The sequence below is a fragment of the Nelumbo lutea genome, chromosome 6 (assembly GCF_056320005.1).
Source record: "Nelumbo lutea isolate HS-2025 chromosome 6, American lotus-T2T, whole genome shotgun sequence".
NCBI lineage: Eukaryota > Viridiplantae > Streptophyta > Magnoliopsida > Proteales > Nelumbonaceae > Nelumbo > Nelumbo lutea.
In genome coordinates, this window is record NC_142689.1 from 55,444,917 (window position 1) to 55,459,777 (window position 14,861).

Here is a 14,861-nt window from a genome sequence, read left to right on the forward strand (position 1 = left end):
AGAAATTCAGAAAAATAATGGGCCATAGCTCTGTATTTGGCTTCAAACTGGATCGCACTACTACGGACTGTCGTACTTTTCCCTGAAAGAATATTTCCTCTAGTAACTAGAAGTAGATCATAAGATTCACTCATTCTCATATATAGGTTGAGCTACTACCATAAACTGACTCAGCAATGCTATGCTGAAGGAGATATCTAGACGAGTTAGAATAAGATAAATTAATTTCCCAATGCACTTCTTATACCTTCTAGGGTCATCTAACAGCTCCCTTTGAGGCTATCTTGAAATTAGGATCCATGGGAGATTTAATTGGCTTAGCTCCCAACAATCTTGTTTCATTTAGTAAGTTCAGGATACACTTGCACTGAGATAATGAGATCACCTACTTTGACCTTGCTACCTCAATCCCCAAGAAGTATTTCAGAGAGCCAAGATCTTTGGTTTGGAAGTGTTGTTGTAAGAACTGCTTCAATTCACTGATTCCCTTTGAACAATGTCATTAACATATATTGCTAGAATAAATTTCCATAAGAGGAATCTCTACTCAATAAGTCAGTATTGAATGATTAACACTACACTATTTTAGACCAAACTCCCGCGCCATTATACTGAATTGACCAATCCAAGCATGTGGTTATTGTTTCAACACATAAATTGCCTTTCTTAGTTTACACACTTTTCCTTCCTCCCCTGAGCAACATACCCAAGAGATTACTCTATATACACTTCCTCCTCGAGGTCCCCATGAAGAAAGGCATTCTTGAAATAGAGTTGGAACAAGGGCCAATCGAAGTGAGCAACAAGAGATATGATAACCCCCACAAAACCCAACCCATCTTGGCAATAGGGGTAAAAGTCTGAATAATCAATACCATAGGTCTATGTATAACCTTTAGCAACCAACCAAACCTTATATGTTTTAATGCTCTACCATTTTGTCTATGTTTAACATTTTACACACATTGACATCCCATTCCTTGAGGTAGAAAGGAGGAAGAAGAGGTGAGAGAGGTTGAAGACCAAGATAGCACTAAAATTGTTAAGAATAGAGAAGTGGTGATTAATAAATTAGTGGAAAGGGAGGTGATAGTGGGGAAATCCTTGGGTTTTATTATTCTAGGAGAGGATGGTTTTGTAAGGGCTGCTTTTGAATAGTTTGGAAAGAAAAGATGAGAGGAAAATAATAGAAAAAAAAAGAGAGGATAGAAAAGGATAAGGGTTAGGATGAAGAGGGAGTGAAGAGGAGTTCTTAGAAGGGGAAGAGTGACGAGCTGAAATCATTGCAACTGTCAAAAGGTAGGGGGCAAGAATGACATTGTTAAGTTGGAATTGGGGGGGGGGGGGCTAAGGGAGAGAACAAAAGGGCAGAGAATTATGATTAGAAAACATAGACTAGAGATAGTGTTGGTTGCAGGAAAAAAATTGGAAAATTTTGAAGTGGGCATGAAGGAAGAAATCTAAGGAGTGAACAGCAGAGAATAGTTGGATTTAAAGGCCGAAGTTTTGTCAAGCGAGCTGGTCATACTGCATGAGTTGGATCATTTGGAATAAGAGGAGCAAATGAGAATAAGTCCAAAACATTGAGTGGTTAGTGGCTTCGGCTGGTAAATTAGTGTCTGATTGCGTCTTGGTCCCTCCAAATTTTGCTCAGGTCATTTGAGCAGCCTTGGGAAGCAGTTTGTGGGCGTTCTGGAGCTTCAAAGATGTAATGTTGATCAATTCTGTGTAGAGTAGTTTTTTGGGGTATCACCTTGACACTTATTTAGATTGTACTATCTTTTTTTTTTTTTTTTAACGAAATCCTTTTTATTTATTCTTAAAAAAAATCCCACTGCTTGCTTTCCAGAAGGTAAAGAGGTAAGGTCTTAGGTATGATTTGATTGAAGAGCATGAAATTCGTCATCCATCACCTTCTTCCACTTAGGAGTATTAAGAGCTTCTTGGATAGAATGAGAAATAGAAAGAAGAGAAACAAACTATCAATGTATAGGGGATAGGTGACCTAGAGATACATAATGTTATATGGATTCCTGAAATAGTGGAAAATCAACAATGCCCAAATAGTTTCCTGATTAGAGTTTGATTATTGTTGATTTAGCTATTCCTATTCTAAGGATATGTATGGCCATCTAGAGAAGGTCTATTAACATTCGAACATGTCCATGGAAATTCATATTGAAATGGACATATTTTCATATACTCGATGGAAAGGAAAATCTAGGAATACTTTGCTAGATTTGTTAATCTGTGGACGATATATGAACTTGATCTTGGGGCTATTACTACCATCTATTGTGCGAAGACTATGAAAAAATATTTTGATTAAAGAAAAATAATGCACTTTCTTATGCATCTTAGACTAGATTATCGAAATGATAAGCTCTATCATGTTCATTAGAGAAAATGTGCTTGACTTGGACATTATATTGGGTGAACTTCTAAAAGAAAAAACCAGATTGTATACATAGACCTCTCTTGATACCAAAAGAGAGCATGGCCTTAACATAGTGTTCTTAGCCACAAAACTAAATGGGAAGGACGTTTTGAAGATTCAATGTTATGAATGAAAAGAATTTGGGCATGTGGTCTCTCATTGTAGAAAAAAGAATTTTTGTACCTTCTATAAGCAATAGGGACATATTATCACTAAATGGCCCATTCAGTCCCCTAAGTAAGGTCAGCATAAGGCACTTCAGGAAGTTATAGAGTTCTCATCTGATAGTACTTCCTTCACTTCTGCTCAAAAGGGGGAATCTTCTAGCCCTTTGACCAAGGAAGTTAGAGTTCTCATTTGATGCTCTTGTCTTTGGCTATTCCTTTGCTTTCTTTGTTATTGGCTTGTCTAGCAAGTCTTCTACCATTTGTTCCTCTCTAGTCATATGTGGATTATTGATTTGGGTGCCTCAAATCATATGACTGGGGCCTTGTTTAGTTAAACTACCAAATCCTACTCTTCTAATGATTAGATTGTCATTACTAGTGATGAGCCTCTCAAAATTGTAGGTTGTGATGGATTTCCTTCTTTCTACTTCTCAGTCATATCCCTTTTTATCTCCAAAAAACCTCTTCATTCCTTATTAAGTAACAATATTATATATGTTGAACAACTTATGGATGGTGGTAACCTAGTTTTGTTTTCTCATGATGATTGTATTATACAGGACCAGCAACTTGGGGAAATGAAGGGGAAGGGGTGTAGGCTTGGGAGGCTATTTGCTCTTGAGTTTGAGAAGATGCCTTCATCTACAACTTCTTATTTACTTTCTACTATTATTGATATTTGGCATTCTCATTGTAATAATGTGTGGCATTTATGGCATAAACGATTAGGCCAAGCACATGCTCGAACTTGGATCATCTATTTGTTTCTAGATGTTTTCTACTATTATTTCTATCTCTAAGAATATTAATAAATTTTTCCAAACTTGTGGTCTTAGAAAAAGTCATGTTTTGCCTTTTTCAACTTCTTTTGAGCAAGCTATTGTTCCTTTTCAAGTGATACATAGTGATGTTTGGTCATCTCCTATTATATCTAGACTTGGCTACAAATATTTTGTATTATTCATTGGTGACTGCACTAGATACAACTTGGTGATAACCTAGCATAATGCCACCATTGACATCTTACATTTGTATTCAAGGGGGGAATATTTTGATGGGAAAATAGAGATTTCCAAACTTTTCTGAGGAAGTATGGTATTCTGCCCTAAAGATATTTTCCAAGAACTCCTTAACAAAATGGAGTTGTTGAACATAAGAACTAACACACTTTGAGCATGGTGAGATCCCTTCTTCTTGACTTTCATGCCATGTTACCTTTTGGATGGAGGTGACTAGCATTGTTGTTTTTCTCATTAAAATCATTCCTTCTTTAGTTCTTTGTAATCAATCACCATTCTATTTTCTCTTTTATTGGTCAATGAACTATTTTATGCTTCATGTCTTTGGTTGTGTTTGTTTTGTTCATCTCCTTCCCCGTGTGCACACTAACCTCATTTCTCAATCAGCTATGTGTGCCTTTTTGAGGTACAACTTAGAACACAAGGGCTTTCTCTATTATGATCCTAAAGTTCGTCATCTTCACATATCCCAGAATGTTATCTTTCATGAGAATCTATTGTTCTTTGAACATATTGTTAAATTACCTACACCATCCTTCTCCGTTTTGTATAACTTTTCCTCTACAAGTGATTTTGAGCATCCAGTATTCCATCTTCATGTCTAGTTTAGGAAGTATCTAGCTGTACTAGTGCTTATGTGTCCTCCATCATCAACTCTAGTGTTTGCGCCATCATTTTAAAAACAAGATCCATTCACATATGCACCTCTAAGTGATCATTCACCTCTTACTCTAGCTCCTTTACATCATTCTTCCAAGGTTTCTCGTCCTCCTGGCTCCTATGAATTTTCCACAACCCGTAGCTCCCTTTTTATTGTTTTGTCTTTTGTAGACATCCCAAAATCTTATCAGCAAACTATAACTATTAAGCATTGGAAAGATGCCATGGACTCTGAGTTTTAAGATTTACTAGATAATGATACTTGGGAACTTGTCTCCCTCCTTCAGATGCTTCCATCATTGGTAGCCATTGGGTGTACCATGCTAAGCTGAATTCATATGGCAATGTGGATAGAGCACCTTGTTGCTCAGGGGTACAAAGAAGAACATGGTATTGACTATGAGGAGACATTTACACTAGTTTCCAAGATGATTACTGTCAAATTTATTCTTACCATCACTATTGTTAAGTAGTGGACTATTCACCAAATGGATATAAAGAATGTCTTCCTTGATGGGCAACTCCATTTAGCAGCATACATGAAGCCTCCTCCAGGATACTATGATTATCCTAAGGCAATATTTCCATGAATTTTGGGCATAACCAAAGAAAAAGAAGCATGGAATCTTTTGATATTGGAGTTCTAAGGAACCGAAAAGGTAATCTCTATCAAATTTCAATCCTTGTGACATGAATTTGATAATTTACTCATGAAAACTGGTGAATCAATTTAAGCCTATTCTCAAGAGTAGTAGAAATTGTTAATCAAATTACAGGCAACGGAGATACTATTCAACATAAGAAGATTGTAAAGAAAAATTTGAGAAGCTTAGTTGCAAATTTTGATTATATTGTGGCTACAATTGAAGAATCAAAAGATTTATCTAAATTGGCTCTCTTGAAGCACAAGAGAAAAGGATGAGCAGGTTTGTATATTCAGCTTTGGAGCAAGTATTTCAATCGGAATTGTAGTTTTTCAGATGAAAGAAAAGATGAGAAGAAAAAATATCAGAAAACAAAGACAACACAAGGATTGCAGTCAGAAAAGGGAAAATCTAATTATGGAAGAGAACCAAATTTTGGAGGCAGAAAAATAGGCAGAGGTAAAGGGCAAAATCGAAATCGAAAAAACTATGGAGATAACAATAGATTTGACTAAAAATGTTGTATTTGCAAGGAATTTGGTCATTAAGCTAAAGATTTCAAATTTAGATGAAAAAAAAATGTCGAACCTGAAATCATTCTTGCAAAGATTGTTGGTATCAACAAAATGATGAAGCAAATTATTCATGAAAAATGAGAAAAATGATCAACATTGGGTAATTTCTTGCATTTATGCTCAACTTGACTCAGAAGATGTTTGGTATGTTGATAGCGGTTGCAACAATCATATGATAGGAAATCGAAATTCATATCTTATATTGGATGAGCAAGTGACTTCTTAAGTGAAGTTGGAAGGTGGAAAATTGCATTGTTGATGGGAAAGGATTTATTACAGTGTAGTCAAGGGGAGGAAAAAAAAAGATATTTTATTCTCTTTGTTGATGAGTTCACCCGGATGATGTGCGCATATTTTCTTTGGCACAAGTCTGAAGCCTTCTTAGTGTTTACTCAATTCAAAGGATTAGTTGAAAAACAAAGTAGGCATAAGCTGAAGGTTTTGAGAACTGATTGAGGAGGCAAATTTACTTCAAAAATATTTGGGTGATATTGCAAAGATTGAGGAATCAAGAGAGAATTGACTACCTGGTATACTCCACAGAAAAATGGAGTTGCTGAAAGAAAGAATCAGGCTATTGTGGAGATAGCAATAAGCATGATGAAAGGGAAAGGTCTACCCAAAAATTTCTGGGCAAAGTAGTACATATTGCAGTTCACATTCTCAATCAGTGAAACTAAGGTAGTCAAACATATGGCACCATTTGAAGCATGGTTTGTACAAAAGCAAAGATAAACTTCTTTAATTTTTCTGGATGCATTGTTTATGCTTGTACTCCATCCCGATATAGGGAAAAGTTTGACGAAAACGGGGGGAATTTATTTTTGTTTGATATAGTGAAGAATCCAAGGGATATCGATTGTTAAATCCCAAAACAAATGAATCGACAATTCCTAAAGATGTTGTTTTTCATGGAAAGTTAGTTTGGAGTTGGGATAAGAAAGAACCTCAAAATTGTATAGATCTTAAATTTGAAGAGTCAGGTACAACGAAAGAACAAAGAAACAACTTTCCAGAAAGTCCAAGGACTCCACATTCTGCACCACAAAGAAACAACATCTATAACACTAAGCTCAAGTTAAACTTATATAGAAATATCCCCACCAAGGAAGATGCATTCTTTATAAGAAATTTATGAGTCATGTGATGTATCTTTTCTTGCCTGTGAATCATAGAATTTTGAAGATGCAACTAAAAAGGAAATTTTGGTAGCAATGGATGAGGAGATTGCCATGATCAACAAGAACAAAACATGGGAGCTCATTTATAGGCCGAAAGAAAAACGAAATTATTGGATTAAAATGGATTTACAAGACTTTAATGGGGACGGATCTATTCGGAAGCATAAAGCAAGATTGGTGGCAAAAGGATATTCTCAACAACCTAGGATAACTTTTAATGAGAAATTCGTTCTCATAGCTCGAATGAGAACAATCAGGATAATACTAGCACTTTTAGCTCAATTACAAGTCAAGGAAGTATATGTTGAACAACTGAAAAGATATTTGGTGAAAGGAAAAGAGAACAAAGTCTATGAACAATGAAAAGCCATGTATGGATTGATGCAAGCGCCAAGAGCTTGTAATACCAATATTGACCAGTATTTTAGACAAAATGACTTTGAAAGAAATCCCAATGAGCCATCTCTGAATGTAAAGAAGGAAGGTAAAAAAAAATTTGATTGTTTGCCTATATGTGGATGATTTGATTTATATAGGGACCAATCCCAGATGATGGAAGATTTTGAAAAGGTAATGATGGAAGAATATGAAATGATAGATTTGGGACTTATCAAGTATTTTTGTTTCTCAAGAAAAGTAAATAGATGATTTTCTAAAGAAATTCAACATGTCAAATTGCAAGCATGTGAGCATCCCCATGGCACTGAATACAAAACTCTTAAGAAATTATCAAGCAGAAAAGATTGATGCATCCATTAAGTTTGGTTGGATCATTGATTTATTTCACAAATACAAGGCTGGGCATTGTTCACGCAGTTAGCAGTATTTCTAGGTTTATGAGCAAACCTAGTAAATTCGATTTTTGTAGAAGTTAAAAGAATTGAGATATGTCAAAAGAACCAAGAAATTTGGAATCTTGTTCAACAGAGAAGAAGATTGTAATCTAGTTGTCTATACTGACAGTGATTGCGTTGAACCAATGGATGATCGAAAAAGTGCACACATATTTGTATTCTACCTTGGATCAACGGTGATTTCATGGTGTTAAAAGAAATGGAAGCTAGTAGCAATGCCATCAGCCAAACCCAAGTATATTTCAGTGACAATTGCAGCATGTGATGCTATATGTTAAGAAAAATCCTTAAAGATATTTATTTTGAGCAAATGGATCCAACCACCATTCTTTGTGGTAATATGCCATCCATTGCAATGACAAGGAACCAGTGTTTCACAGCCACTCAAAGAACATCAAATTGCAACACCATTTCATTAGAGAACTTGTGGAAGAAAGGCATATCAAGTTGAAGTTTTGTGCTACTGGAGAGATTGTTGATGTGTTTACAAAGCCACTTATTTGTGAGAAGTTCGCTCAATTTCGAGAAATGTTAGGAGTTTGTGAAATTACAAATTAAGGGGGGTGTTGAACACTAATTTGTAATTTATGAAAGTCAATTATAAATGTGAGAGTTAAACAAGAAAGTGGCGGAAGTTGAAGAATAAAAAATTTACTAGTTACATGAATGTGACTTTTTTTGAGTCCCATGAGAGTAATGGAAATAATGATTTTCTTAGCTAGGAAGAAACCATTGCCTATAAATAGAGCACCTAATTTGTAATCAAAGCGAATAAAATTAAGTAGAAGAAGAAGAAGTAAATTACTAGTAAAGAAAGAGTTCAAGACTTTAAGTCAAGTTTTCTCTTCTCAATTTTATCAAGCTTTTGTAATCTTATATTTATCTCCTAGTTCGATCCTTGGTGTCTCAGCCCACATACTTCTTCCCCAAAAAATAACACTGGAACTATGATGAGACTGAGGAGAAAACTCTGATCTAGTAACTTGTTATTACCTCTCAAATTTTGCAGATTTGGATGAGAAAACAAAGGCCATGCTGGGCTTCATACAAGAGGATGGTGATTCATTCATTCAAAGAGCCAAGATGTACTATAAGAGGAGACTGAGTTCATTAAAATCGTAAGGTTCAATAGGTCTTACTGTTCTTTAGCTGAATGCTTTGACTAGTTGAGGTCTGACTCATCTCCATTGGTTCAATCTCAACCTTCCTCTCCACCAAACTCTTTCAAACATATGCACAACATCTATAGCAGCTACATCAAAGTATCTACATGGAGTAGCTCTACTGATGCTAAATTAGATACAAATGGCTCATCTTGAATCAATTACCCAGATTTTGAATGCAACACCTCCAACTTCGAAGAAGGCAAAATAAAATCAATGATGCAATTCAGAACTAGAGAAACCAAAAAGCAGGGAGATGCCAAGTGTTACTGATGGATGCCAAGGAGGTCAATAAGAAGGTGAATGGCTTTGGAGTGGGACACATTATGGTTGGAGAATTACCAGGGGATAGATCTGAGGGAGACTATGAGTTCTGAACTAATGTTCCATGTTTCAATGATCATGGAGGATAATCTAAGGCAACAAGCTGAATTTTATACGTAGAAATGATGAAAATAAAGAAACCATAAGGATCTCTGTTTCCGAGTTGACAGACTAATGAATGAAAATAGGGCTCTCTAGATTAATGAATGAGAGAATAAATTAAAACAGCAGTGGTAGAGGAGATGCTGTTTGAGCGGGCACATTAACTGAATAATGCACCATGGTTCATGAAAATCGCCATGGATATAGTAAGATAGTAGAGAACTTAGTCTTCATATCCATGAGGAGTGGTCCAAATGATTTTTCTTAGATGATGAAAACGATTTTTATAGCTACATGACAAGGTGTACTATTATTTCATTTGCGTTTAGCAAAATCATGAGATTGATAGTTCTATCATATTGGTTTATTTGTTTATTATGTTCTTGTTGTTCTCTTTGATTTGTCTTTTACTAAAAGATAAAAAGAAACACAATAGATGAAGAATCCTATTCTTTGTTCTCATAAGAGTTCGTTTCTTAAGAATTTATAGCCGTAGTACAAGAGTGTACTGGTACAATTATGGAAACTTCAAAGAGCCCTTGGTATAGATGAACGACGAGGAATCGGAATGCTAGCCCAATGACTCTAAGAAAGTAGCAAGTCATTGGAACCAAGCTCTAGGAGCTTGTTTAAGCCCATAGAGAGCCTTATGTAGTTTGCACACATGATTGGGTCCACAAAACTGAGCAGTTGAGCCATGTATACCTCCTTGTCAATACTTCCATGTAAGAACGCATTTTGAATGCCAAGTTGATGTATGGGCCAAATCATTGGAGAAAGCAATAGCCAAAATACAGTGAATAGTTGCATGTTTCACAACCTGATTAAAAGTATCTTCATAATCAATGCCCGGTACATGAGAGAAGCCTCTAGCAACTCAGAAAGCTTTGTGTCATTCAACAGAACCATCAGCATGCCGTTTGAGTTTAACAATCCATTTACAGTCTACAATGTTCATGGAGGGCGGAGGAACCAATGAAAGTGCCATCGCGAATAAGTGCATTGAATTTGATGGCCATAGAAAAATGCCATTCTTTAGACTTCATGGCAACAAAATAGGAAGTGGGCTCTGGGCTCGTGAAGCAATGCCATGGGAGCTGGATAGTGAGTTGAAAGTTGGGCTCGAGGAGCCTGTGAAGCGGTTTGATTCATGGAGAGCGAGATAAGGGAGGTTTCAATGATGTGTCTATGTTTCTCTCAGCTGAACCATTTTGTGCAAAGTAATCCAACTATACTGAGAAGGAACAATATTCCCCTCCCCCATCAGATTGGAAGTATTTGTTGTAGCAGAAAACAGGTTTTCTACATGTGCTTTGAATTTAAGAAATATATCCACAACATCATATTTATGCACCATTGGATAAACCCAAGTAAATTTAGAATATCCATTCGCAAAAATAATTAAATAATGATATCGATTGTTCGTAGGTCCCCATACATCTGAATAAATTAAATGTAAAGGGCAAGATGTGTCATGGGAAAACATAAACGGTAACCTAATGGTTCTTAGGGGACTGACACATTGAACAAATAGAAGACTGAGACATATACCCCTAAAAGGGATGACCATGAGAAGAAAGTACTCTATTAGAAAGATGAGGGACATGAAAGACATTAGTAAGAGAAAAAGAGGGAGTAGTGTGAAGAATAGACTCACCAACATGAGATATTTTCAGATCTGTGTACCATTACTGATTTGGACTTGATCCTACCCATTCTATTCTATTGGAAACTAAAGATTATTGATATTTGGTGTCATATGAGTGCTAGCATCACTGTCTAGATGTTCAAAGGCAATTGACTGTAAACAGGGTTGTGACATTACAAAACAATATGGTTGAGACATTACAAAACAATATGGTTGAGACGATTACAACAAGGTTGACACTGAACAGGGTTGTGTTGGACTGAGTATTGTTATTATTGAAATTGCCATAACCCCCTCAACCTCGGCCTCGTCCCTGACCTCGTAGTTATTTCACTCCTGATTGTTATTGCGCTGCTGTTGGTTGAGAGGACCACGATTGGTGGTGTTCTAAGATGTATTAACATTAGTTGCTGGGTAAGAATTGTCAGAGATGACAGGACTCTTAACGCTTAAGCAAAATTTCAGGGCTAACGAGCATCCCATGTAGATCTTCAATGGTCAACTGATAAGAATTTTAGCGGGTCGTAAATCTTAATTGCTATAACAAATGATTTAAAATTTGCTACTAATCCAAAAAGAATATAGAGTATTAACTCATCATGAATGGGAGAGTATCATATCAGCCTGGATCGTGCCAGGCACAGCTTGGTCACTATAGCAATTGGGCCGTGCCGCAGCCCGGCCCATTCCCCCAAGTCATGCTTGGCATGGGTTTTGAGGCCTGTGGGCTGATACAGCATGGCACGACAAAGTGGGTTATGCTGGTACGGCCTATGGCTCAGCCTGGCCTGGTCCACTAACATGACACAACATGAAGTTGATCTGCTTTGGATACAGCCGTTGGGGTCCCCAATGACTAGTTTTTTATTTTTCTTTTTTGGGAGTTTTTTACATAAATTATAAATACCCCCTAATAACTATAAACAATTAGTTTGTGGAGGGTATTTGTGTATTTTAGCTTTTAGGGGAGGAAAATTACAATAATGACCCCCAATAGCTATATAACAATTAGCTTGGGGGTGCTTTGATAAAGTGATAGTTAATTTTCTAAAAGACCAAAATACCCCTCCCAACAATTATAAAATGACTAGTTTTAAGGATATTTTGGTTAAGTGAATTAATTCCAACTCATATAAATACCCTTACCATCCATCATTCTCGTCACATCAATTTTCATAGGGCCTCACTCATATACTCTCTCATACACTTTCATCTTCTATCTTATACTCTTTTAATCTCTTGCTCTTTAATCCATAATTCTTAGCTTTATTCAAGTTTCAACTCAAGTATCTCGAGTTAGCAATTTGGGAGTCTTAGAGGTTTCATTAGTTGAAATCAAATTGGGATTCCAAACCAGTGGATTGGGTAATTTGCAATTAATTTTCATTCCAAATCAGTTAAAAATGGCTACTTACTCTCAAAATCCCTTTCCAACATGTTAAGCTTTGAGGATGTCCAGTCATAGTACTACAATAACAATGTGGGTGCTAGTGATTTTATGGCTTATGTTGGTGAAACCACCCCCATTATTGCTATTAGGAGTGGAAAGAAAAAAGACCAACTTATTCTATGGAATGTTTACTATAGAAGCTTTTGAGGGGAATGAAAATAGAGTTGTTTTAATGAAATATAAAAGTCATTTTAGTTATAGCAACAAGGGTGGTACTAGTCATTTGGCTAGCATATGGCCTATCATCTAATAAATAAAAATAATCAAAATCAAAACACAAATTGGGTATGGGTTTTTTTTTTGAAAATTTTAAAATAACCAAGAAAAAATGAGACAAGAATTAGGTACATGTACTATACATGCTGAATAACCATTTTTATTATTTGAAGACCTTAGATTAGAAAGATTTTTAATTTAAAAATATTTTAGAAATATAATTACAACATATGCTTTTAAAATTTTTATTCATATAAAGAAAATTCAATTTCTTCATTTATATCTGATATTTGGACTTCAAAATATAATATTAATTATATTTGTATTACAGGGCACTTTATTGACGAAAATTATATTTTAGAAAAAAGAATTTTATGTTTTACAAGATTTAAAAAAAAATCTTTTACAATTTTTTACGATATAACTAATGCATTTTTGGGTTTTTATTACCCAACTTCTTGTATTTTAGTTAATCAATTATTTATAATTAGTGAATATTTTCGAATAGCACATGGATATTTTTTTTTATGATATAACTAATTACATAGTTGGGACATAATCTACAAACCCCTACGCAGTCCACAATTTTATCAGAGTCTTGTTTTAGTGCAAGTATTAAGGTAGTGGACAACAAAAAGTTGCATGAATGATGAAAGCTTATAAATGTGTATATGCTTGAAGGATTGGGTAAATGTTGGAGATAGAGGATGTGGAACTTAAAAGAAAATAATGAAGTCAAACATTTTTTTCGTATACTCAATAATTGTACAACCTTTTTAAAATTTTTGCAAATTTTATTTTTTCAATTTTATTTAAAAGTTATTTGTGCTTTTTTCGATATGATTGTAAATTTTTATCAAATTTATTATATAATTTTTATATTTTATTCCAATTCCATTTAATTTTTTTCAATTTATTTATTTTTACTTTGTATTCATTAAATTCAAATGAAATAAAATTTATAAAAGTTCCTTTTCAAATTGTTGTCTATTTTGTATTTTTTTAAGTATATTCTTTTGTTAAATTTTTATATTTCCCAAAAATATGTCATTTTTATTTAGCAAAAAATGAAAAGAATGACACGGCATGGGCCCGCCTGGGCTCATGCTATGCGCCATGTTGGGCCTAGACTTTTGAGAGGCTCAGGCCAAGCAAACGCGGCCAGCCCAGGCCCGCTTGCCGGCATGGCACAACCCACTACATCCGACTCGGCACAGCCCACATTACACCTCTACGTCTTGGTTTTCATTTTTAACTGTAGCAAGGACACGGTTATGGGAGCCCGAGGCAAAAGATCTTGCCGGTGAATACCAAACGGCGGTTGAAGTGGTTAAACCAACCACTTGAGACAACTCCTGTCCTGTTAGAAATGACAATATGAAGGTTAGAATCCATTGATCTAACCGAATCCAGGCTTCATGATCTGGATTATCAACCATCTTGGAAGGATCCTCTGAAGACGGTTTCTCCTTGGGATGGCACTTGTTTGTACCATCAACGGTTCCACTCAGTCTATGAGAATAGCTGGAGTTTTCTCCATTGAATCGTATGAGATTAGCTGGAATACTTTCATTTGGAAGTGGGGAAGCCACTGGTTGGATATTAATGGTGGTAACAGGGAGCAGGGTGGAAATTGACGATTGGGAAGACAGTGATTGAGGAGATTGAGCCTTGGAGAAAACCAGAGCTCTGATGCCACAAAAGATCAAAAGAAAACATAGTAGATGAAGAATCATATTCTCTTCTCTCAGAAGAGTTCATTTCTTCAGAATTTATAGCCGCAGTACAAGAGTGTCCTGACACAATTATGAGATACACAAAACTTGGACTCCAAAACTCCATCATCTAAACACTAGTTCAGAACGTGTGTGTCCTAAGGGAAGTTGAAGTCTCTGTTGTTGTCTTTACATGGGAACCATGACCCGAGGTTGTCTCCGCTGGCTTCTCATGGAAATCACGTAAGGTGGTCAAACTCTGTCTAATATTTACAGGTGAAAGAAGGTTCTTCCTTCTCAAAATTTGAGTTGCAGGTAAATGAGCGGTGGTGGATGAATGCTGCTGATGGAGTTTTACTTTGGTGCTTCTTTTTCAAAATTTAATCTTCCTGCGCAACTCAGGATTTTAGAACCATTGATGGGAAACATTGCATTTGGAATTTTCGTTCTTCTTTTTCTTAGGCTAGTAAGTACCAAGTGTAAGTAGAGCCTCAAATTGTCCCATTAATCCCCAACCCAACTACCCAAGAGATCAACAGTTCCAAACCAAGAGCTCTTAGAAAAACCAGAGTCCATGTCTCAAAATTTCATCTATTCATTTGAAACATGTCTCTAACCTTGCCTACAATGTAAGCATCTTAAATACTGGAAATATGGATTCCTTACTTGTTAGAAGTTGGAAACCACATGGAAGTTGAAGTTGGTT

General features: G+C 35.7%; 1 protein-coding gene across 3 annotated transcripts in view; it reads left to right on the forward strand.

The window, feature by feature from the left end:
- The window catches only part of LOC148848964 (syntaxin-132-like), a 76,856-nt gene that overhangs the window by 48,325 nt on the left and 13,670 nt on the right, over nt 1-14,861 (forward strand). The window contains exon 12 of one of the 3 annotated variants that reach the window (XM_088952315.1): nt 3,165-3,445. The exons of the other annotated variants lie outside the window; for them this stretch is intronic. Within the exon in view, the coding sequence (XP_088808441.1) occupies nt 3,165-3,404 (240 nt within the window). The 3' untranslated portion in view covers nt 3,405-3,445. Of the gene's footprint in view, nt 1-3,164; nt 3,446-14,861 lie in introns of those variants that run through there. 3 annotated transcript variants of the gene reach the window in all.